The following is a 24,865-nucleotide window of genomic DNA, read 5'->3' as shown; positions in this document are numbered from 1 at the left end:
CTGGAACAAGGAGGAATCAGGCTATTCCACTAGGACCACTGAGCTGACCAGAGTGGGGAAAGGACGACCCCCAAAGGCCAGTCACTAGCAAAGTCATCCAGAAGCCAATGTGTCTTGTTATCTGCAAAAAAACCATCAAAAGGTTTCTTGTTCCCTTCCTCACATCATCTCTGCTCCGGAAAAGCAATCCTGACTAAGGGAACAGTGAGGTTAAGAGTGTGAGCTGCTTCCAAGAATGCTGGGCTCAGAGCATCTCTTCTTCGCCTGGTCTCGCAGACACAGAGATTTACACTGGGTTCCAGTTTTTTCTCACCTGCTCCTGAAAAACTCGCTTCTCCTCCCCCGTGCTGGGCCGCACCACGTAGTCAGTCCTTCTGGAACACAAAAACCTATGGGTCCATTGCCCTCCACCAGTGCCCAGAACCACCAGGCCCATCACCCCTTCTCCAGCGTCCAGAACCACCAGGCCCATCGCCCCTATTCCAGTGTTCAGAACCACCAGGCCCATCGCCCCTATTCCAGTGTCCAGAACCACCAGGGTCCATTACGCCTTCTCCAGTGCCCAGAACCACCAGGCCCATTGCCCCTTCTCCTGCACCCAGAACCACTAAGGTCCATCACCCCTTCTCCTGCACCCAGAACCATAGGGTCCATCGCCCCTTTTCCAGCACCCAGAGCCACCAGGTCCATCGCCCCTTCTCCTACACCCAGAACCACCAGGTCCATCGCCCCTTCTCCTACACCCAGAACCACCAGGTCCATCGCCCCTTCTCCTGCACCCAGAACCACCAGGTCCATCGCCCCTTCTCCTGCACCCAGTACCACCAGGTCCATCGCCCCTTCTCCAGCACCCAGAACCATAGGGTCCATCACCCCTTTTCCAGCATCCAGAGCCACCAGGTCCACTGCCCCTTCTCCTGCACCCAGAGCCACCAGGGTCCATCGCCCTTTCTCCTGCACCCAGAACCACTAAGGTCCATCGCCCCTTCTCCTGCACCCAGAACCACCAGGTCCATCGCCCCTTCTCCAGTGCCTAGAACTACCGGGTCCATCACCTCTTCTCCAGCACCCAAGACCACCATTCTCCAAGGGAACTGAAGGGAGACTGGGGAAAAGCACACAGCTACAGGTGGATCCTGCCACTCAGACTCCTGGGGCAACACTCCTACTTTGGGAGCATGCTGCCCCCCCGGGAGGCTGAGGCAGGCAAGGACCCATGGACCCAATCTCTCTCAAGCTCTCCGGCTCTAACGTACAAGGACGTGTCAGCGCAACCAGGGCGGGACTGAGACAAGGGTTTCCTGGGGCACCACCCTCAGTCAGGTACTGCTATACTCACACCCGAGGAACAGGCGTTGTGGCATCTGAGCTGTCCTCAGTTTCTTGCTGGAGAAAGGAAAACAGTGACAGGTCAATGGACTGCAGAATTCTGTTTAACTTCTGGAAGCCCAAGACGAGAGCTGGTGTTTTTCAACAACATATCGTACGGAAGGTTCTCACAACATACCTTACAGAAGGCCTGGTCTTTGGTTTCCAACCACAGCTGGAAGAGTGCAGCTAATTCCTTTTCATTATCTTGGGACTGGCCTATTGGAACAAAAAGGCAGAAAATAACAACAATGGGATCTAAAGGTACAACGTGAGGACCCCACTTCCTCCTCCTGGCTGTACCTATGCCCGAGGAAGAACCTGTCAGGACTGTGGCACTGGTCCTGTGTACAGAACAGCCCTCGCAGGACTTCCACACGCAGGATGAAACTGGACTGCTATCTGACAACACGAAGTGTGGAAATTAACTTGAAACTGACTTGAAAGGATTAAAAACCTGACGGGATTAACGTCAAGTGTCTGATGGACATCCCCACGGGCTGTCTAGCCAGCACCTTAACTCCTCAGTCACCTGATCTTGGTGGCCTCCCTCAACCCCAGCCAAGCACTCCCACAATCACAACTAGATCTTGTCATTCTCCGAAAGAGCAATCTTCAAGATGCCTAATCTAGTTTCTCAACCCTGGTAATGCGGGATTACCTGGGTACTTTTGAAAATGCTGAGGCTCAGGCTCCCCAAAACCAACTAATCAGAACAGATGTGGGGAAGGCCCAGGCATCAGAATTTTTTAAAGTTTCCCAGGACATTCCTGGCAGGCCAGTGCTCAAGACTCTGTGATTCCAATGCATGAGGTGCTGGTCTGAACCCTCGTCAGGGAATGAAGATCCCACATGCAATGCAGCACGGCCAACAAAAAGTTTTTTAAATAAATAACAGCAACAACAAACACTTGTAGAAAGTGCGGTCCAGATCCGCTGTCTCCCTAACTGGAGGCGAGCTGCAGGAGAGGGCCTTGACAGCCAGGACACGCAGCTCTCCACAGCGCACGCAGAGGTCAGCTTTGTGGCTGTTCACCTGTGTCATGTCTCTGGCTGCCCTGCACAGGGCAGAGCTGAGCGGCTGCAGCGGATGCATCTGACCCACAAGCCCGAGACACTTACTCCCTGGTTGGGTCTGGCCTGCCACCCCCAGCCCCATGCCAGGTGGACCCATGGCCTCAGCACACCTCTGACCACAGCCTGCGTCACTTTTCCAAGAGCATCACCATTTCTTCATGTCCACAGACCCCGTCTTGACCTTCCTGAGCTGCAGGAACCATGGAGGCTAATGAACACTCCCCATCTCCTGACTGAGACCTCATGGCTTCCTCCCAACTCTGTGGTCACTGCCTCCAGAGTCCCCTCTGCCTCTCCCACCCTGGAGTCTCTCAAGGCTTCATCCCAGGCCCTCTGGCCTCCTCACTGGGCCCATGCCTCTGGCTTCTCTTACTGCACACATGCCCACAGCTCTCTACCCTGACTTTCTGGTCTGGACTCTAAACCCACCATCCACTCAACACCTCAAAGGAAGCTCAAGCCGCAGCACGTCCATAACCACACGCGTGCTCCTTACCTCACCAAGCCTGACATCCTCCCCAGCTGCCCATAGCGGGCCCCATTCACCAGTTACAAGTCCAGCACCAGCTGCCCATGGCGGACCCCATTCACCAGTTACGAGTCCAGCACCAGCTGCCCATGGCGGGCCCCACTCACCAGTTATGAGTCCAGCACCAGTGGCCCATGGCGGGCCCCACTCACCAGTTACGAGTCCAGCACCAGTGGCCCATGGCGGGCCCCATTCACCAGTTACGAGTCCAGCACCAGCGGCCCATGGCGGGCCCCACTCACCAGTTACGAGTCCAGCACCAGCGGCCCATGGCGGGCCCCACTCACCAGTTACGAGTCCAGCACCAGCTGCCCATGGCGGGCCCCACTCACCAGTTACGAGTCCGGCACCAGTGGCCCATGGCGGGCCCCACTCACCAGTTACGAGTCCAGCACCAGCTGCCCATGGCGGGCCCCATTCACCAGTTACGAGTCCAGCACCAGCTGCCCATGGTGGGCCCCATTCACCAGTTACGAGTCCAGCACCAGCTGCCCATGGGGGGCCCCATTCACCAGTCACGAGTCCAGCACCAGCTGCCCATGGCGGGCCCCATTCACCAGTTACGAGTCCAGCACCAGTGGCACTTGACAGCCTCTGCCTTCACTCACGTCACAGCCCGTAACCACCTCTCTAGCTTTTACCTAAAACTCTCAAGCGCGTCCATTCTCCCTACCCTAGTCCAGATTATCATCATCTCTTTGCAGGCTGGTGTGATCCTAAAAGGAAGCTTCCCCACCCCACTGACCCACACCACTCCCTCCATGGGAGCCTTCTCCCCTCCCACTGCTGGGCTGGTCCCTAACCATCGTGAAGAACTCTGCTCAATTGACCTTCCCCAGGACAGCTGTCTCAAACTCTGCATTCACACCACACCGATGCGTCATTACAAATACCTACCCCTACCAGCACTTTCCCTTACAGAATGTGCACTTTTGCTATTTGAGTACCTGTTCCCCAAACAAGTCTTAAGCTCCACCAAGAGGGGAACACACTGTTTACATCACAAACCATTACACCCCCAACACCTAACACTGCCTGACACCTAGAAAGTGAATCACCGTTGTAAGGAAGGAATGAACCTACTGCTTCACAAGCTTCTCTCCGTGTTTCTCTTCACAGACCACTAGACAGAGTGGAGAGAGGTTTGAGTATTTCCACAGGAAATCAACATGAATCTTCCTCTCATCACCAAGTTATTTCAAGTACACATTACTACAACTTACACAGTTGGTGGAACTTTACAAATTTATAACAAAAGAAGTCTTTCCTGTAGAAACAGCTTACTTGGGGCTGCCTGACACATTATCCTCAACAACAAAGCCCATTTTAGGAAAGAAAAACAATCATGTTACTGTAAGTTACACTAAGGGCACAGATATGAATGATACAAACACAGGTGCTAATGTAAAAGCCCCCACAGATTTCGATTCAGCAGCCCCGGGGTGCATCGGGACAGAGGGCAATTTCAGCTTAGCCAAAACCCAATGGGGTTCATGAACTTAAGACCGTGAGAGCTCCTAAGGGCCTGGAAGGATCCTCTTACTGAGCAAAACAAGGCCTAACAGGGCCTTCTCAACATTCTCATGGCCTGCACTGCCCGGAAGGCACCAGAAACTTAGGGGAGAAAAAGAGAGAAAAAGCACCTCTGTGACAGGTCAGTGGTATGCAGTACTCACCAAGCAGTTTCCAATGCTGGGTTTTCTCCTTGAATTCAACAAACGGAGAGAAGCTGGACGGCACAGCTACAAGAAATGGATGCCCATAAGCAAGCCACACAGGCCAGAGAGTGCTGAACCCAGAACCACTGACTCCCCTGGGCTGGGAGGTCACTTCTGTATGTCAACAGCATATCAGGGCAGCACAGCCCACTGCCACATGGCGTCAGGCAGGGTCATGATGGATGTAAGCAGTGAGGCTGCATTCTAATAGGAGAATCGGACAAAGGTGGGTGGGTGGGAGGGAGGGAGATACTGACCCTACAGAAAAAAGCACCTTACCACGGCTTTCTCCAGCAAGATACTGCAGGGCTGGTAATACCAACTCTGCCCAGTTGGGGGCCGCAGAGAACCAGCTATTGAGGGAGCTGGCTGGAGAGGACTGCCAGTCCAAAACCCGCTCTTCTAGCTGAGGTAAAAAGTAAAGGCAGGACCTGGTTAGATTTCCATTCTGTTTCAACACAATGGCAATTCTATGACTGTGCCGGAACAAGCCAGCGGGGGGTCTGTCCAGTGAGCCCAATTCACAAAGCAAGTTGGCTGCAGATCTCTGGGGAGAGCCCAGAGTTCTCAAGCCACAGTCTACTGAAGATTTCTACCACCTGAAACCGCAGTGCCCTTGGCTTTTCCTAAACTCTTACCAAAGGAAGACTAGCCTGTCCCTCCAGCAGTAGGATCTCCAGCAGAAGAGAGAAGAAGCTGGAAGATATTTCATTGATTCCAAGGCAAGGCTTGAGGTCTTCGAGAGGCCTAGTAAGGGAAGAAAAAGATAAGGACCACCAAAAAAAAAAACAAAAACCCACAACTCTCAGTTGCTGTAGGCCCTCCAAGCCTCCTAGCAGTCACAGAACAGTTCAGTGAAGGACCACACCACGCACTTTCCCCAGGACCCTGGGACTCAGGGTTCAGAGGAGGCACCAACACAGGGGTGGCCCTGAGCCATGAACCCCTCTGCTCACTTACTCTTCCTTGATGGCAGGTATGGCCAGTGGGGATGGAGCCTGCGAGAGGGGTGGGAGCCCTTCAGGACCGCTCAGGGGTTCAGCCAGGTCCTCTACCTCTGACTTGATCAATTTTATTTTCTTCTTCTTCCTTTCCTCTTTTTCTTTAACCTTTTTTTTAAGGACAGCCAAGTCATATAGGGCTGGGGGAAAAAAACAACATAAGTCATAAAACTGCAACTTCTACATCAGGAAATGAGGGAGCTTATCTGCTTATTATTTTCCCAAGGCCCACTAGCAAATCAAAGAAAAGCCTCAGTAATAAAGACATAGTTTTGTTTTTAAAACCAAACCCAATGAGTGCTTTAAAAAGCCAATGATCTGCTGATCTGATTTAATAACCATTCTCCCCTACAAATCCATAAGAGGTGATAACGAAACAAAGATCATCAGTAAGGAAGAGGCTGTGGCTACATTTCCTTCTGCGTTATGCAGAGGCCTGTATAAGCAGACACCAGTTGGACGACGGCCACCTCTGCAGGATGTTCTTACCTGCTAGTGAGCCCTTCCTGCCGGCATTCACTCGAGTCATGATGTCATTCAGAGTCAAGTCCCCTGTCAACAGGTCTGGATGATCCTAGACATGATATTCAGAGATGTGTTATCAAGGCTCCAGAGAGGAACTAGACACTGTTGGTGATTTTGCCCGTGTACCTAACAGACACAATTAGATGGTATGTGTGCTTGAGGAAACTGTGTTGAGTTTAAAAAGTACATAGAGAAAAACTACTGCTCTTTCTAACAGGGCAGAGAAGAACCTTTCACGTGTGGCATTTACAGTTCATAAAGCTCCTGTGCATTCTTTATATGTTCTTCAAGTAATACTGTTAAGTGGTGCTATGTTTTACCAAGACTGACAACGTGGCTCAGAGAAATGAAGGGATTCACCCAACATCACTGTGAGTGGAAAAGACGAGACAGAACCTGGATTTAATTCCCATGGAGACTTTGCCCATCTCACCCCTCCACCTTAGAAGAACTGCCTTTCCTTCCTCCACTACACTTTCTGGCTTGGCGTTACCTTGATCTGGTGGTGTGGAGGAACAGAAACACAAAATGTGGGAGGAGTTCAGGCTCTGCTGCTTGCTAGCCATCAGGCAGAAGACAAGCTCCCTGGCCTCTCTGAGACCTGCTAACTGGACATAATGATTCACACAACAGTGCTGCCCTAAAGACTAGATGAGACATCACAGTGAGCACGTCTTATGAAGCCAAAGTGTTTGTCTTCTCCTCACGTCTTTGGTGTTCCTGGGCCTCCATGCTGCTCCTGCCCACTAACAAGTACAAGGAAAGGGGACTGAGGACGTAGTGACTCCCTGTACGGTCCTCAGGACACCCGCTCGGAGATAAGACTGACAACCTACCCACTACCCCCTCCAATCTTACTGGTTGGTATTTCCGCTTCTCGTGGTGCTTCTTCAACATTATCTTCAGGTCACTGTCCCCCAGCTCTATTTTATCTGGGAGAAAAGGAATGAACCACATGGATAGTCCTTATTTACACAGGGCTCAGACTCACATTTTCCTGGCCACTTTAGTATTCATAAGTAAGACACTTCTGGGTTTCCCTTCTGACTCATGTGCTACAAGTACCATAGTCTTAAAACATGGAACAGTCACTGACTCAACTCTGCAGCTCTTCTGTAACCTGGTCAGTAACAATAATCTCCGTACTCAGCTGCTCCTGAATTTCTTCACAGTCTTCTTTAATTCTTATTCAATTAAGAAAATTCTCAAAAAAAAAAGAATATTCTCTAATTCCATGGATATGCCAAGAAACTGTTATGCTTCTGGTTACCTCTCTTGTTCTATTATTAAACTGTCCCTTAGTATTGTTAAGATTCTGCTTTCTTTAGGCCAAAATGCCAGCTGATCAACTCCTAAGGGAAATTTTCAAGTAAAGAATGCAAGCTGGTCTATTTGTAAAAAAGTAGAGCCAAACAAAAAGTTCTCCAAACCTCCTAGGTCTAAGGAACACTGCTCTTTTTCTGGCAGAAGCCGCCAGTGCTGCTCCCCTCACCACACCCCCTCAACACCCCGCCATGCCCTGGCACCAGACCAGCACTCACCTGCGGTTTTCATGTCTGTGGTGGAGAGCGTGGGCACCACCCTCAGGGGCACAGCAGGGCTTGGGGAGCGTGCTGGGGAGCTTGGGAGCCATGAGCTGAGATCTTCAAAAGAAAAGTTTCCTTGTAAATCCAACATGGTCTTGGACCCCGGCAGGGGAGACTGGGCAAGTGGTCATTGGGGTTCAAGATGGCTAAGCCAACAATCGGGAAGCCAGGTTCCAGCACTCCCTCTGCACCCCTCCCAGCTGGACTGTAGCTCTGAGGTCATGTAAGCAGCTTTTCCAGGAGGACAGACATCCACAGTGGTGGGTCACTGTGGAGGCCAGGTCACTACGCCCCTCCTGTGGGGAAGCAGTCCTCTCGAGCAGCCGGCAGAACTAGAGAGCCTGCGGTAGGCCCGCGGGCACCAAAGCGCCAAGAGCGAAGTGGTCTGCAGTCACAGCCACCCAGCGGAAGCGTCTCAGGGCCCGAGGACCAGGGGCTCCGAGCTCCACCACTGGCCCAGACAGACCACAGGGCACAGGCAAGGCTTCCTCATCGCGGGGGTGGGGAAATGGCACCCACTGGCTCCAGGCAGACAAGCAGCGGCGGTGGAGAAGGACGCAAGCCCCGGGGGCCGGAAAACACACACCCTCCTCGTCGGAGGACAGCGCCGTGTCCCCACACTCCTCCTTCACCTCCCGCAGGACCTTCAGGTAGCGCTGATGGGTGCGCCACTCCCGCTCCTCGGGCGCCCGCGATGGCCAGGGCCGCTTCTGCCGGGACGGGAAGGCGGGGCCGCTCCGCCGGGCCATCTCCAGCAGGTCCTGCAGACAGGACAGACAGGACGGGGTCCTGGAAGCTTACCCTGGCTGGTCCCCCAGGTCCATGCTTCCTTCTCTTCTTCAACGAGCTCAATTCCCTCCCTCCGATCATAAAGAACGTGGATGAGTACGTTCAAATACAAGGGGCTTGTATCGATTATGGTGGAAAATCCCTGATTGGAGAGCTACTCCACTGAGAATGAGTACTTATACCAGAATACTATACTTATACCTAAGTATTTCCACACCGAAACTTACAGGTCCTCTGAGGGCCACAACTACCTGACCCCGAGGCCTCCCGAGGCTGGTCCAGACCTGGGGCCACTAAACCTGGCTCCCCTCAGGCAGCCAGACGTGAAACTGAGGGCAACCTGGTTCTCCTGCACGACCCACCATGGACCTGAAAGCCACCTCTCTGGGTAGGAAGATACGACATTTCATCGAATCTAAGACGTCTCCTTTCTTCCCTCTGTCCTAACATCTCTGAAATGAGGACATGTCTGAAAATGCACCTTAAACAGGAAGGGTGCACTTGGCCGTGCTGGGCGTAGACGGGCAGTTTCCTTCCTTGTGGCCTTTCCTTGCTGCCCCGCCCGCCCCTTCAGGTCACCAGGTGCGTGTCCGCGCCGCTCCCGGGAGGGGGGTCACTTACGCTGCGTGAGGCCAGGATCTGCTTCAGCAGCCGGTGGAAGTACTGCTGCTGGGAGCTAAGGTAGCGCTTGTACTGCGACCGGAAGCACAGCTGCCGGTACTTGACCACCTCGGGGTTGAAGTGTCCATCTGCAGGAACAGGCACCGCCACATCAGCCACCATCCACGGGGGCTGGGGAGGGGACAGCTCTGCACTGACCAGGGGACGGTGTTGGGGGAGGTGAGCTTGCGGACGGGGGGCGGGGGGAGGGCGGTGGGAAGACACAGGAAGCACACACGCAGGGACTCGACTCCCTGAGGCTGTGCAGGAACCAGCCTGGAACAACCGTCAAGAGCAAGAAGAGTCGCCCTAGAGGCGGCGACATAAAATGAGGCCTGATCAGAGCAACCGTGGGAAACGTCAGCTAATGAACGTGGGCCAGTTTCATGGGTGTGCACTGGACATATTGTTGCTCAACTTTTCTTATGTTTACAAAATTTCAAGATCGGGATTGATGTATACATACTACTACGTACAAGACAGATAAATAATGAGAACCTTCTGTGTAGTTTGGGGAACTCTATGGATTTGAAGCAGGAGAATAACACAACCAAGAGCAAAAGAGAAAGACGGTCACCACTGCAGTGGTCCAGGTGAGGGCCGACAGTGGCCTGATCCCACCTCATCTCCCCACAGCCAGGGCAGAGCCAGGGCCCCAGGAGGCCTGTGGACCCTGCTGTGTGGGCCCCATGCATGGCGGCCTCTTCTTCCACCAGCCTCCCTTCTGCTCCCTCCACCCCAGCCCCACTGGCCTCCACGCTGTTTCCCGAGCACACCGTACTTTCTCCTTAGAGTCCCCTCCACCCGCAGTGTTTCCTGTTAAGACCCAGTGTCTTCACAGCTTGCTCCTCAGATCTTCACGCAGCCTCTGTCCAAACGCACCTCATCAGAGAAGCCCTACCCAACCACCACCCGAGATAGCTCCTTCGTGTCACTCCCAGGCCCACTACCCTTCCTCAGTCTCTGCAGTGCGTAACACCAAGACACACTTGCTTATCTATCATCTTGTTTTCCCCTATTAGAATTAAGAACACGACTGCACCTCCAGAACCTTGAAGAAAGCCGTATGTCAGTTGATAAGTTAAGTAGTGGTTAAGTGACCGGCAGTAGAGCCTTGAGATGTAGTTCAAGGGACAAAGGTTAGACCTGCTGACAGCCTGGACGCTGGGGCAGGAAGAGGAGCGTGGTACCCAGATCACTCGACACGGGCAACTGGTGCCACTGCGGGAGCCGTGGTGAGAGAAGTCGTTTTGGAATATTAGATTTGAGCAGGGTGCTACAATGTGAACTTAAGTAGACAGATGGAACAGCTAATCTCAGAAAGCTAAAACACGGCATAAGGATGTCTGTTTTTATTCGAACCGCCTTTAATGACATTCCAATGTAATCAATAACAGCAAACACTTAGAACAGCACCTGGCACATAACTGTCATCATGTAAGGGCCGTGCATATATTAACTCACCTCATCTTCACAACCCCCCTTCCCTGCATAAAGAAGATACCACTACATTCTCAAATTACAGAAGAGCCTGAGGCGTGGAGAAATTATATAACTTGTCCAAGGTCACACAGCTAAAAGGGGAAACTGAGTCTGAAAACAGGCCATCCAGCTCCAGAGCTCAAGCTCTCAGCCACCACGCTGAATGCTGCCTGCTGTAGAGAAACAGGGAATTTGACTTTTAAGAAAAGAGGCAAGAGTTGAATGCTACTGACGCTGACATACAGGAACTGGACGAAAGTTCTACTCCTTTACCTCTCTACTTCTCTGATGTGACCTTCTGTCAGTCTTTAGCTTCCCCCACTTTTGATAACCACAACAGACAAATGCTCTATTAAAAGAGAATTCTGAGTACCTCAAACTAAAGAAAACACATCATTAAAATCAACTGTTTTTAGTATGCCTAATGTGGTCACTGGAATTTTTTTACCTGAACATGTGGCTCATGTAGTATTTCTATTGACTGCGCTGAGCCATAGAACAGTGGAAAAGGCAACTACAGCCCTGGGTGAGGTTCCTAAGAGGGCAAAAGAGCCTGGTAGGCGGTGGATTTTATTCCAAGTGAAGGCAATTGGCAAATATTCTGAAAACTGAAACTCTGAGATCCTCACGCTGGTGGCTGTGTGGAGATGGTGTCTGAAGTAGCCCCAATAAAAGCTCCCAAAGAAGAGCTAGTAGATGGGAGCAGACAAGTAAGGAGGGAGAGTGGGCTTAATGGCAGGAGCAGAGGCAGGAACAGTGAGTCAATGAGGGTTCAGCAGAGAGGGGTATGCTGGAAGGGTGTGTAAGGTTCAGGAGGAAGTCAGGAACTGGAGGGCCACGAGTACTAAGTGGGGAGGCAAAAGTCTCACTTCAGACATCAGACATGATGGTCAAGACATCAGACATTACGGATAGGTTAAGAAGAGAACTGAAAATCATCTGCTGGTCTGCAAATTGCATTTTCACTGAAAAGAAATATGGACCAGAGGAAAAAATGAGCACTGGAATAAGTAGCAAAATAGGAATATGGGCCACACAGTAGCATAACAGCATTAAAATTCATACTGACATTCAGAATTTAAATTCAATACAGTATTTTATGTATTTCTGAACTTGATCATTTCTGGTTATCTAAGAGAATGTTCTTGCTTTTCGGAGATGAATGCTGAAAAATTAGGATTTTTCAAGTGGTTCAGGGAAACTAAAAATAGTGGTAATAAGCACAAGAAAATAAATGGGGCAAAATGTTAATAGTTGGTGAACCTGGTGAGGAGTATGTGGGTGTCAATTACAGATTCTTGTCACTTTTCTGTAGGTTTGCAGTTTAAAATTTAGAAAGGTGTGACAGGTACAGGGGACAGCCCCCAAGGACTGCAAGCTATGACGTCTTTCCAGAAGTTTGGAGAAAAGGGAAAATGACAGACGATGATGAAGGGGACAGACGGTTAAGGACTTTTTTAGTGTGAGATCCCTGATCCCATCTACAGACTGAAAAAGAACAGGTACAGCAAATACACACGGTGGAACAACTGCTAAGAAATGAGGTCCTGGAGGACGCAAAACACGAAAAGAGCAAGGATGGGGGTCAGCCTTAAACGAAGAAAGGTCCTTCCTCTGAGACAAGCAGGTGAGGGGGCAACGACCACAGTGAGCTGGGGTGTGGCTACAAGTGGGAAGCTGAGTCCCTGACAGATGAGGCTTTCCTCGGAAACAGAAGACCAGGGAGCCTGACAAGCATCTGGGCTTAAGAAGAAAAAGGATTCTATTTAAAACATTACCGGGAAAACAAAACCAAAGGTCAGAGAACTGGCAGCAATGCCAACTCGGTCAAGACACACAACCACAATCACCATGGTGACGCGGCCATCCTCAGCAACACTGGACCTGAAACACGAGGCAGGACAGTGAGAACCACACAACTCCTACCTTGACATTCCTTGTCTGCATCCTCACCAGAACCATCACACTGATTTGGAACGAAATGTGCCAACGTCACAGACAGTCCCTGACATGGCCTCAACCACCAACCAGGCCTACCAGCCTAACTCCCACCTGAGACCCTGGCTTCAGCCACATAAACCCTGTCCAACCAGAGCGGGAAATCCTCCTTAATAACCCACTGAAGAAGGGAACACTCATTTGAACCCCTAAGATAATGAGACAGGAAATGATAAGCTTTTTCTCTCCAATATTTCTGCAGCTGTCAAACTGTCCAATTTAACAAAACTCAAGAGGTGGTGTTTTTCAGGGGCTCCTGCCAAAGCAAAGTCACCCCAGAAAGCAGGAAGGGGAGAAGCACCTTCTGTTCCTCTCCATGGGACAGGGAGCAAAGCAAACAGGGACTTCAGAGTAACCCCAAACCCATTCTGGAATCCCCAGTGTAATTATGGATTCAGGAAAGGATTGGTGGGTGCTAAAACCACTGGGGAAAACAAAGGCTTTTTGAAAATAAGGTTATCACATGGTCTGTAAGTACAACCCTATAGACTGCATATTAATTAAATGAAAAAAGGTGCCCTTACAATCAGTAGGCCCGGCAGACACCACAGAACCAAGTGATCAAAAGCAAGACTGACCTCACATGCCCTCTGTGGGGGTGGGGTTGGGGGATGAAAATTTCCCATTTCCTTTCTTGGCAAAATGTTTAACCCAAATTTATATCGTGAGGAAACAACATGGTAACTCCCCAGAAAGCAAGACATTTTACAATTCAAGTGTCCTGGGCTTGTCACAAATGTATTTTGAAAGACAAGGGAAAAAAGGTCCCAGATTCAGGGAGCTGAGAGACAGGAAATCCACACACCACACACAAACCATGAGCGCAACCTGGCTTAAAAGCTGACCATGAAGGACACTGAACCACTGGGAAAATCTGAACAAGGGCTACTATGCTATTTCCTGTTCACTGTGAAGTTTCTTGGGTGTGGTATTAACACTGTGATTATGTGGAAGGACGTCTTTGCTAAGAGATACACTATATGCTGAAGTGCCTGGTGGGAAAGTGTCAACTTTTCTGCAGAAAAAAAGTGTATGGGCATCACACACACATACACATGTGTGATAAACCAAACGGTAAACTGTCTTTAGTGAGTTTTGAAGACTAGTCATAAACGGTGTCCTCAAGATGCTAATAACGTTTTGCTTCTTAATCTCAGTGGTGGCTACACAGCTGGGTTCATATAACAAATCAATGAGCAATACCTACTATGATTTATGCTTCCTATTAAGTGAAAATCTTTTTTTTAAAAAAAAGAACAGCCTAGGCAGCAAAGTGCTTCCTGAAATCACTCTGACTAAGGGGACAGCATCTGCACATAAAATCGAGAAACGAGAAAGGAGCGCGCACAGAACGGGGCGTGTTCCACCCCCATGCCTCTAAAGACAAGACTGGGGGGCTACACACCTCGGAAAAGCTTTTGGGCGATGTGCAAAGGGTTCCCAAAGCGGAAGTTCTCCCCACTGAACAGGGCGAGGATGAGCTGATTCTGCTGCTCCATGCTGTCTTCAGGAAAGAGGGGCAGAAACTGCTGGAGATGTTCACGCTGCGAGTCGCTCAGCACTTCCTGCCACGTTGACAGGCTGACTACATCAAAGAAGATCTCGGGCTGGGAGAATCAGGAAAAGCAGGAGGAAAGCAAACGAGGAAAAAAAACAAAGTTTTTAAGTTTTCTGCGCGTAAGTGGTAAAATACACATAACGTGAAATCTACCATTCTGTCCATCTTAGGGTATACGGTTCAGTGGCATTATGTACATTTACAATGTTGTGCAACCATCAACACCATCCAAGTTCTTATGTTTTTTAAACAAACTAAAATTCCACTGATCTTTACTCAATTCTGAAATCTTGAGAGATTTGTCAGGAATCCCCTGGCAGGCCAGTGGTTAAGACTTCATGCTTTCACTGCTGGGGCCCCGGGTTCAACCCTTGGTTGGGAAACTAATATACCAAAAGCGGCACAGGACAGCAAAAAAAAAAAAAAAAACTTGAGAGACCAGTAAAGATTACATATAAATCACAATCTTATACCCAGCAGTAAATAATAATCCTCAGGAGAATGAGCTCAGCAGAGAGAATCTCATTTAGAAACCACTTCTGCCAACAGGGGATAGGATGGTGAACATCTCAGTTCAGCTCAAGACGAGGGGCAGAAAAAGCCCACATGGGAGGTGAGAACTTGAAGAGCTGAGGGCATCTGCTGAGAACCCGAAGCAACAGGACCGGGTCTGTTCTCCACTCGGCAGTTACATACAGGAAACATCCATCCTAAGTGCTGTGAGCTAAGATGGACGAGTGTATATACCGTCTGGAGGGAGAACAATTAAACAAGCTATTGCAATGGAGTGGAAGTTTACCCGTGAGTACAGGGGAGAAGCACACCTCCCAGACTTATGGTCTCAGAGAACACCTTTCATACCAAGTGACGTCTAAGACGGCAAGGGATAAGAGGAAAATGTGCTGAGGCAGAAGGGTTAAAAACCCACAGACCAAAACCCAGAGTAATAAAAGAATAATTACTACAAAACAAAAGACAGCAGCAACCTTTAGGGGCAATAGGGAGGGAGAAGAGGAGAGTTAGCATTCAAGTGGGGGCTCCACAGGTGTTTATTACAGCTTAAACTCCATATATATGTGTGTGTGTGTGTATGTGTGTGTACTTTATATATTCTTATGTGAGACACCTTTCACTTTTTAATTAAAAAAAAAAGTTCAGGGGACTTTCCTGGTGGTCCATGGCCAAGACTCTGCTCCGCCCTAAGAAAGACCTGGTTCAACCAAGTAAATAAATAAACAAACAGAAGTCCAGGCAACATCAAGAAGCTCAAGAAGAAGGAGGGCAAGGGAAGCAGCAGACAGTAAGACATGAGCAAGGGACCTAGGAACACGGTGAGTACTTGTCCCTTTACCCTAAATGACAAGGACAGACAAGGGAGACACTGAAGGGCGTCAGCAGGAGACGACCGAGAAGTCAACCACCTGCAGGCGTCTCAGCAGGCGGGCAGCTCAGCAGCTCCCGCTCCCTAAGGTCCCCGCACAAACCCGCATCTGCACACCACGTTACTACTGGCATCTCAGCACCTGGCACAGAGCAGGTACTTAGGTAAAACAAGTACTTGCTGGTTGACTGGACGGCATACAGAGGTTTACTTGAAAGAGCATGCAAAGAAAACATGGCTGGGAAAGACATATACCAAGTTCAGTAGCTGCTATTTTGGGAAAGGAGGCAATACGGGCAAAATGGTGGCTTTAACTTTATCTACAGTTTTTAAACATATGATGAAAGAAAAATCTGAACCAAATATGACTAAATGAAAGTCTCCCCAAACCGAACGCATGGATGTTCACCATATGATACTCTATGCCTGTCCGTATATTTGAACTCTGGCATGTTTCAGCGGACCTAGTGCCTTGCACATAATAAGCACTAAATAAATGGTAGCCGATGATGATCGCACAGCTCAACTGTGAAAAGTGGCCAAAAGCACACTATTAATACTATCTCAAGAAATGAACTATTAATTGACTAGAAAGCTGGTTACCTTATGGACAGATAATGTATGCATTCTGTATCATGATTCACAACTTGGGTAAACATCTAATATAAAAGATACACATAATTCTGTCCTTAAATATAAAACTTCTTGGGACTGCTCTGGCGATCCAGTGGTTAAGAAGACTCTGCTTCCACTGCTCAGTGGTGCAGGTTCAATTCCTGCTTGGGGAACTCAAGATCCCGCAGGCTGAGTGGCCAAATAATTAAAAAAAAAAAACAACTAGCAAACTGTTGAAAATTGTCTTGTTAAAATATGGCTTACGCCATATTATCGAGTGAACACGTTATTAAACATGGAGAATGCAGCTTATACTTTCTTCCTTAATCAGAATATTAAACCGATTTACACTTAAAACATCTCTCTGGTTGCAAGGTAGAAAATCACAAAGAAGGGAGCACAAAATCCTGAAAACTTGCAGAGTGTAGAAAAGACTGTAGAGAAGAACTCTTAGAAGGAAACAACGGTGTGGATGTCACTACTCACGTCCTCCAGAAGGTCCTCAGGCAGACTAACCCTGGTGCCCCCCAGGAGGCAGTCTTCCATGATCCGCGAGCCTTGGCCATCCCCACACGGGCCCAGTTCCAAGGGATCCGTCAGCATATGGTCCAAGGAATCCATTGTTTACATTCCACAGGTTAAGCTAGACAAATCCGTGCAGTCAGACCATGAGACACAAAGGCAGAAATCCCAGGGATCTGTTGACACTAATGTTCCTTCACAAAATATCCAACCCAGAAAATATTCAATCTCTAATTTCTTCTTTTACCTTATCCTTAAACCCTAACCACTGCTAAACAGCTCTTCTCCCTCCCTCTCACCACATCCTCATCAGAATTTCACATCTTATCCATCCTATCCAGTAGGTCTCCCCCAATACTCAGAACACTTCTACAGCAACTCCCCAATCAACAGAATTTCTTATACCTTCATTTCACACACAAGCAAAATGAGACTTACAGATTAAATGGTAACTAGATCAGAGTCCACCATTTAGACTTCCCTAAGGGACTAACACTTTCACTACTTTGGGGGCTTCCTTGGTGGCTCAGATGGTAAAGAATCTGCCTGCAATACAAGGTTTTGATACCTGGGTCAGGAAGATCCCCTGGAAAAGGGAATGGCTACCTACTCCAGTCTCTTGCTTAGAGAATTCCATGGACAGAAGAGCCTGGTGGGCTACAGTCCATGGGGTCACAAAGAGTCAGACATGACTGAGCGACCAACACTTGAAATCTCTCACACTAATATAGTTTACTTAATATTGTTTTTTAAGCAACTCTTTGTTGTTCCTTCACATTGACTGAAAATCCAGAGACTAGTGAAGTTCAGAAAGTAACACTAAGTTACTTAATGACAGCCTATTGCCAGGTCTTTCATATAACTGATTTAATTCTTATACGTGTGCAAGATAGGGTTATTACATCTGCACTACAGACACTAAAACCTAGGATCAGAATAGATAGGCAACTTGCCCAACCCCAGAGACAGGACTGAAATTCAGGTGTGCATGACTGCAAATCCATGTTCTTAACACTAAAAGTCAGTGGCCAATGCACTTCAGTTGGTCCAGCTGATACATATAACCACGTAAATATAATGCTATTTTTCTCCTTCCTGTAATAAGTGAACACTGTTGGCTACCTTTAGAAACATACATATGAAAATTTTTTCAGAGAGCATCTCATAAGGCTGATGGCTGGAATTAGGTGCAAAGCAGAGGCCATAGTTATTAAAAACTGGTCCAAGGGGAGGCTGAACTCAACCACTCTACAAACATTTGCTAAATCCCTTCTCTGACTCTGATTCCTACCAAATGGAAAGGAATAAAAACACACCAAACTCCTAGTCTCATCTCAGCGACTCTGAGCACATCTTACCTAACCAGCTATCAATTTCCTTACCTATCTAAGATGAAGAGGAGCAGGACCTGGTCCTCTGGTCCTCTCTACAGTTATTTCCAATCCTGGAAGCCTGCAGTGAATCATTTCCAGATGGATGCATTTATATAACTTAATGCAGTCATGTAATGACTTCTCATTCTGAAAAACTCTCAAAGGATAAAGAGCAGGCCTGTAATATTACTGTTAAAACAAGCGCCTTTCCGCTAATTATTTCTAGTTATCTGGAAGAGATGTCAAATCTACATAATGATACAGTGGAAAGACTCCTGTTCAAAGCAGCTGCGTGGTCCCCAAGGGACTATGTCCTATCACCCTTCAGTACACGATGAAGGACGGCATCTTGAACACTTCTGATGCCTAAACTACTGACACCGGTGAGAAAGCACATGGCATCTGCCTTTAACAAAACTTTTAGAAACAAAACAGAAAAAAGTAGATGCAACCTGATGCTCAGAATAAAGCCCTCTTACCAGAACTGGCACCGAAGAGGGCAACAGCTGCAGAGTTTTACCTGACTCTTAGGAGAACCACCTGTTTCTCAAACTGCTCACCGGTTTCTTCAATTACACTGAATGGATCGCTAAATGTAATCTATCCGAGTGGCAACCTATGCCCTGCAACTATTCTTTCCGTTCATTTCAGTTCGTATCCGACTCCTTGGGACCCCATGAATCGCAGCACGCCAGGCCTCCCTGTCCACTATTCTTTAGAGAATCTCAAAACACAAAAAAGCAGGCCGCTGACAAAGGGTCGGGACCCCGGAAGCCAAGGGTTTTTTAGGGTTTTTAACTCTTGCGGCGTCCTGCACCGCTTGACCAACCAGGAAGGCCTTTCTCCCCAGGGCCCTTCCTCTGCACCTGGGAGAACATTTCTTCCCGGCCCCTCCCCAACACAGAAGTTAAACCCCAGGATCTGGCCGCGGCAGCCGCCCGCTTCAAACTACAAACCCCTCCGCAGCTCCCAGGCCCGGGTCCCGGGCCACCTCCGCGCCCACGGCCCCTCCCCCACACCGCGCTAACCCTAACCCCCACCCACCCAGGCCGCCCGGCTCCCACCGCGCCCGCTCCCCTGCCTCGAGCCCGAGGGACCAGCGACTCTCGGACACCCGGCCGCTCGCTTCCTCCCTCTGCTGCCCACACAACACTTTAACGCTTTCGCCACCCCCGCCCGCCCTCACCTGCGCCGCGGGAGCCGGTCTCGTAACCCGCCGCACCTCTCAGTCCGCGGGCTCCCGGACCGGACGCGCTCGCTCCCGCAAGGCGTCTCGGTGCGTGCACGCTCCGGGGTCGGACGGCGGAAGGGGCGGGTCTGCGCGGGGCGGGGCCTGGAAGTGCCGGGGGCGTGGCGGTCAGGGCGGGGCCGGGGATGCCGGGGCGGGGCTCGCAAGGCACACAGCCTACAGTGCCGAGAGCCCTCAGGGCTGGACTTTGGAGGGCTGCTGTCTGGCTCGTCGATCGCACCGGGCTTACAAGTGTCCGGAGGGCGAACCCGGTGTGGCCAGTCTTTACCTGGGCGCGAGCTGAAGCTCCGGAGCACTTGAGGGAGTGAAAGCAGTTTTATTAGCTAACGTTTGCAGAGCGCAATACCCTGCTCCTGGCACCTGAGCACTTTCCATCCAAGAATCTTTGTACCAGCCGCGTGGTGCGCTGTTAGCTCCTACTTTGTGATTTCTCAAGTTTCATCGAGGAGAATGCTAATCAGAGCCTGTGCCGCTCCAACTAACCCCGGCGTGGCCCCAGTTCTCTCTCCCATCCCTGGATCCTCGACGTCCGGAAAGAAAGTACACACACATTTAAAATACATTTTAAATCAAACTGGATAGCCTTCTCTCTATTACTATACCTTCTCTCAACTATTCTCGATAGTTAAGAACCTAGGCCCCTTTCTTCTAACTCACTAGGTTTTATTTTGAACGGCTTCGAACTTCTTACTACACAGCTACTTCCAACCAGTTGTTCGGGGACCATCCTCTGTTCTCTGCATAGAAATATGTCAGACAAGCTGGCAGGCCAAACTAGTGTTCCTCCTGCTTGGAAAATAGTGGTTTCCAAACAAAGCCAATCTCTGTTCCCTTGTTGACTGCACGCCTGCCTCTAGTTCCCTTTAGATTGTTGGGAGGGGTCTGGAATTACACACCACCAAGTAAAAGAGCAGGGGAACAATGTTCCGTACTGTCATCCATAAATTCCCAGACCTTGTGTCTCTGACCACACCAGAGTAAACCAGAGTCAAAACAATGTAAGTTGTACTATTAAAAAAAAAAAAAAAGTAACTATCAGAAGCTCTTGTATTTTGTACACATACAAACAAGTAGGATGTTTATTAAAAAAAATATTTATTAATTTTTACACCTGCTGAGTAGCACAAGACTATTAACACTATAACTCACTGAATGTACATAAATGTTCACATTTAAATAACAGGGTAGGGTCAACATTTCCAACCTGTGGGTCAGCTTCAGCATCTCACGAAGTGCTTTTTAGCCCTACATGTCTTAAGAGTTTTTTGAAAGGACAATTCCAAATCAGAAAACAATTCAAGAAGACCAAAACAATAGATTTTTCCAGAATAACTGAAAGTTTACATGATGAAATGTCTGTTTATGTGGGCACAAATCAAACAGTAAAAATGTAAAATCTGTATGTAACCTACTCCAAAATTTCCACACTGCACTGAAGTCTACAGTGCCAGCGTGTCCTAGGAGAGATCACAGTATAAACAGTGGCTACAAAATTTTTTTTTCAAATTGGGTCTTAGATGGCTTATCATCTGCCATCTCCTCAAATCCAAGTCCTTTTCAAAATCCATTACCTTAAAATAAATGTGCTGAATACCTGATCTTAAAGCAAAGTTGTTTGGCTCAACTGCCACACCTGCATCTCTGGTTGATAATATACAAATTATCAATAGTTCTAGAGTCCTTACTTATTCCACATAAGGACAAGGAAAAAAAAAAAAAAGGAAAAGAAAGAACTTAGATGGGAAAGAAACAGAAGTCCTTGCACAATATTTTTTCTCTTCTGTGTATTTTAAAACTTGAAATAGCTGGCATAAAATGAACATTCCATTCAATGATAGCTTTCCATCTTAGTCGACAAGTTATTCCTGAGGGGAGGAGGTACATTGATGGTTCAAATAAAAAAGGAAGCCAACAGGGCCAAAAAACTAAACTGGACCTTTGGGAAAGCCTGATACTCTTTACCTAGCAAATCTTTTGAGGCTGGACACTAGGGCATTTGTAACCATCACAGTGGAGGACTGTGGGACTCCGAATCTCTGCATTGTGACACACAGTCTGTATTTTCTGTTGAAAACACCAGCATCACCTTTGTTACCAAAGAAACAGAGTCCATTTTCATTCTCCACACAACTACCTAAGAACTCTCAGGTTCTCTTAGTGCCTAAATGTTCAGGGCTAACTACGTGAATGAGGTCTCAGGAATAAAGTGCAAAATCTACATATTAGTAAAGTTACTTCAATAGAATGGTTTACTTTTCAGAAAGGTATCTTTACCATAAAGAAGCTACTATGCTTCTTAATTTGTAGAGCCAGTTTTTACCCAGAAATGTAAATAAAATAAATTAGTTAACTTCATTTGAAACTGAAGGTCAGTCTTCCTGTTCTGGAATGATAAATTCTACCATTTCCATAATTATTCTAAAAATGTATGTCACAAAAAATACATACTGGTTTCTGCAATGTTTTCTGTGCACAACTGGAATGTACAGTAAAAAGAAGGGAAGTACCTTCCCCCGCTGAATTCATAGCTACTAAGACTCCCAAACAGGAACAATGATAAGAAAAACTATCATTGAGGCAGAATTTTCTCCCTCTCCCAACTAACAATGTAATATGAAGATTGGGTTTCTTCCAGATCCCTTATAATTGCCCTAACAGACATTATAAATGGTCCTACCTTTTAAAATTTTTCCCCAAGGTGTGAAGTTAGTTATCTTACCAAAAGGCCCAGATGAATTGCAATATATTTAAAGTGTTAAGAAAGAAGGAAGACCACCTTTCCATCCAACCTGAAAGAATGTTCATTTTAAGACAGTATTGGAAGGACTAAAATACACTGCGTGCTGTGAGTGAGGGTTGCAGGTACACCTGGGAAGAGCAGGGGTTGGCGCGTTTATCAACGAGTGGTAAACGGATCCTGAGAGGCAGGACGAGGTCTCAGTTCTTCTCACTCTCTGTATAGTTGCTTTAGCCATTTTCCTTGATACTGTCATCTCCAGTCTCTCCTTCATACAAGTTCAACCAGAGAATGGGAGGCCAAGCTTTAAGGTGGGAGTTTAAATTCTGCTGACATCAAGCAACCTTTCCTTGTACAGGGAGTCCATAGTTGCGGAGTAATAAAGTAAGATCTGTCAGAACACGAGGTTCTGACCTAATATGCTAAGGACCAGGGTCTGTGCAAAGCACTACCAAGAGCCCAACAGCGCTTTTCCCCAAAATGGCAAGTTTTTTAAAAATCAGCAGTAAGAAAAATTTAGATGACAGTTTTTCCTTCAGACCATCATAAGGTTTCATCATTGTAATTTTCATATTCAGTGGGCTCCCTTTGTTAAATTACTGAAAATGCAAACTCACAAGAGGAAGCAGTTCTGACCTAATATGCACCTACAAAATGCCCCTTTGCCTTTGGTGCCGTGGCTTGGGATTAAGAAGTCCAGTGGCCGTGGACTCGGCACATCCTTTCTCCACCTTTGGTACAATACAATACATCACTTAATATTTCCACAAAGGAAAAGTAAGGCTTATCCATGGGTTAAAAAAACCAGTTCAAGAGCAAGGCAAAGTTTTTCCGTCTTGAAATCTGCATGACCTCCATCCCATGGCGGGAACTCCTAGGATTTGAAGAGTCCACTTGGTAAAGATGATCTTGGTAAAATAAGCCCTGGTGAGGATCAAAACTGTGATTTCCAAACTCTTGAGTGAATGATAAATCTTAAAAAGGAGCTGTAAGTGTCAGAAGCTTCCAGACATATGAATAAGAAAAGACATGATGTGACTGCTTGATTCTGGCTTGAGGGTAGGAGTTAGGGTTTAGTGATGTGCACTTCACTGCTCCCATTCCCGTTGGTGGTAGTTGTGATGATGTACTGGGTGGGCTGCTGGCTGGTGGTCTGGGGGTCCAAGTCACTGTGTGCAGCTGGCTGAACCTGGACTCCTCCAGAGAGAGCAGATGCTTGCTTTTCCTCCAATTCTGATTGACTTTCTGATAACACATAATGACCCTAGAGCAGGAAGAAAAGGATCTTTAGAAATCTGAGGCCAGATGTCGGAGTGAGAGCCATGGAGGCGGGGGGGCGGGGCGGAGGAGAGAAGGAATATGCAAAGAAATGTTATAAGGGGAACCCAAATAGGCACCTATGGGGGGAGATGGTTTACCTGAGTCCTTTGGGGGGATGATTCAGCCACAGAAGTAGACTACAAAGATGACTTAAAGGAGGACCTTAGTTGTCCTACCAAATGATAGAGTGAGAAACATCAGGTACAGAAATTTGCATCATGATGGTAACCTACCTGGCAAAGGAAACGTGGTATATATTGTCCCTAAGAATTTAGAAATTCATAAAATAAGGTGACTGTATCAATTAATGTCTAAAGGTGAATACAAAATGGATCAAAGAAGAGATAGTTAAATTATCCTTAAAGAGGCAGAATGAACCCTCCCAAGTCAAGATCAATGGTTCCCAGAGTTCAGAATTTCAAAGACCCAGCAAAATTAAAGTAAGAATTAATGTTTCCAAATTTTAATTTGCCAAGTGAAATCATTTTTTAAACGCTGCTGGCAAATAAGAGACATTTTAACACTCAAAAGCACAGGAAGAACACAGTCTTAGAATAAAGTCCTGTGCATTGAATACATTTGACTTTATGAAGACATACACTGTCTTAATTTTTCCTCATTTTTCCCTCTGATGATAAAAAACATCTCCATGTCAGCTACCTTGACATTTTTAAAGAAAAGATGTGTCTGTCAGAAGGAAGATTGGTCAGCAATATAGACTGAGAGAGAAAAAAGTCACAGAGGAAAACTGATAGCAGCTTTTCCAAGGACTGTCCGGAGAGAAAGCCACAGCCAAATATGAATTTGATTTATCTGGAGCATATGTTCTGAGTCCATGCTCATCAAAGCAACTCTCTGATCAGCATTTAGTTTCCCAAATAGGTCTTTCTCTAGCTGGAGGGGTCTGGTTCTCGACCAAGGGTCCATGGACACCTAAGTGGTTCATAGGTGGGCTGCAGATAATCTACGACCAAAACTATACAGTAAATTTGTTTGTGTGTACACTGCTGTTGTTGTTGCTGTTGTTTAGTCATTCAGTCGTGTCTGACTCTTTGTGACGCCATAGACTGTAGCCCATGAGGCTCCTCTGTCCATGGGATTTCCCAGGCAAGAATACTGGAGTGGGTTGCCATTTCCTTCTCCAGGGGATCTTCCCAACCCAGGGATTGAACTCGAGTCTTCTGCATTGGTAGGCGGATTCTTTACCACTGAGCCACCAGAGAAGCCCCATGTATACTGTGGCAGGGCCTAAAAAGAGTCAGTAAGTCCTTGTGGGACTCACAAAAAGAGCAAAAATTTCACTCATCATGCCAGGGAGACCATTCCATTTTACATTAGTTACTGTTTCCATGACAAAAGTGTCACTCCAGATTTATA

The 24,865-nt window shown here is 47.8% G+C and overlaps 2 protein-coding genes across 12 annotated transcripts in view; both read right to left on the bottom strand.

Moving 5' to 3' along the window:
• The window catches only part of NFRKB (nuclear factor related to kappaB binding protein), a 31,186-nt gene extending 11,753 nt beyond the window's left edge, over window positions 1-19,433 (bottom strand). For 2 of the 8 annotated variants that reach the window (XM_086383129.1, XM_086383133.1), the window contains exons 1-15: window positions 19,369-19,433; window positions 16,774-16,930; window positions 14,139-14,340; window positions 9,215-9,342; window positions 8,391-8,565; window positions 7,760-7,861; window positions 7,077-7,150; window positions 6,183-6,267; window positions 5,653-5,833; window positions 5,331-5,439; window positions 4,972-5,098; window positions 4,651-4,716; window positions 1,508-1,587; window positions 1,340-1,386; window positions 314-389 (exon numbers count right to left, since the gene is read on the bottom strand). In XM_086383129.1, coding sequence (XP_086239255.1) covers window positions 314-389; window positions 1,340-1,386; window positions 1,508-1,587; window positions 4,651-4,716; window positions 4,972-5,098; window positions 5,331-5,439; window positions 5,653-5,833; window positions 6,183-6,267; window positions 7,077-7,150; window positions 7,760-7,861; window positions 8,391-8,565; window positions 9,215-9,342; window positions 14,139-14,340; window positions 16,774-16,908 — 1,587 coding nt within the window. In that variant the 5' untranslated portion in view covers window positions 16,909-16,930; window positions 19,369-19,433. Of the gene's footprint in view, window positions 1-313; window positions 390-1,339; window positions 1,387-1,507; window positions 1,588-4,650; window positions 4,717-4,971; window positions 5,099-5,330; window positions 5,440-5,652; window positions 5,834-6,182; window positions 6,268-7,076; window positions 7,151-7,759; window positions 7,862-8,390; window positions 8,566-9,214; window positions 9,343-14,138; window positions 14,341-16,773; window positions 16,931-18,191; window positions 18,262-19,226 lie in introns of all 8 variants that reach the window. The other 6 variants (XM_086383134.1, XM_086383135.1, XM_086383131.1 and 3 more) reach the window with 5 other exon arrangements.
• A 1,074-nt stretch (window positions 19,434-20,507) lies between these two features.
• Window positions 20,508-24,865, bottom strand: part of PRDM10 (PR/SET domain 10) — a 98,737-nt gene continuing 94,379 nt past the window's right edge. For all 4 annotated transcript variants that reach the window (XR_015157387.1, XM_086383137.1, XM_086383140.1 and 1 more), the window contains one exon: window positions 20,508-23,432. Coding sequence is in view for 3 of the 4 variants with exons in the window: in XM_086383137.1 (XP_086239263.1) it covers window positions 23,235-23,432 (198 nt within the window). In the remaining variant the exon portion in view is untranslated. The remainder of the gene's footprint in view (window positions 23,433-24,865) is intronic.

Source organism: Bos grunniens, chromosome 29, assembly GCF_055505025.1.
Source record: "Bos grunniens cultivar Pamir isolate PY7600 chromosome 29, Bosgru_T2T1.0, whole genome shotgun sequence".
Classification (NCBI taxonomy): domain Eukaryota; kingdom Metazoa; phylum Chordata; class Mammalia; order Artiodactyla; family Bovidae; genus Bos; species Bos grunniens.
This window is presented reverse-complemented; position numbering and strand designations above follow the sequence as displayed.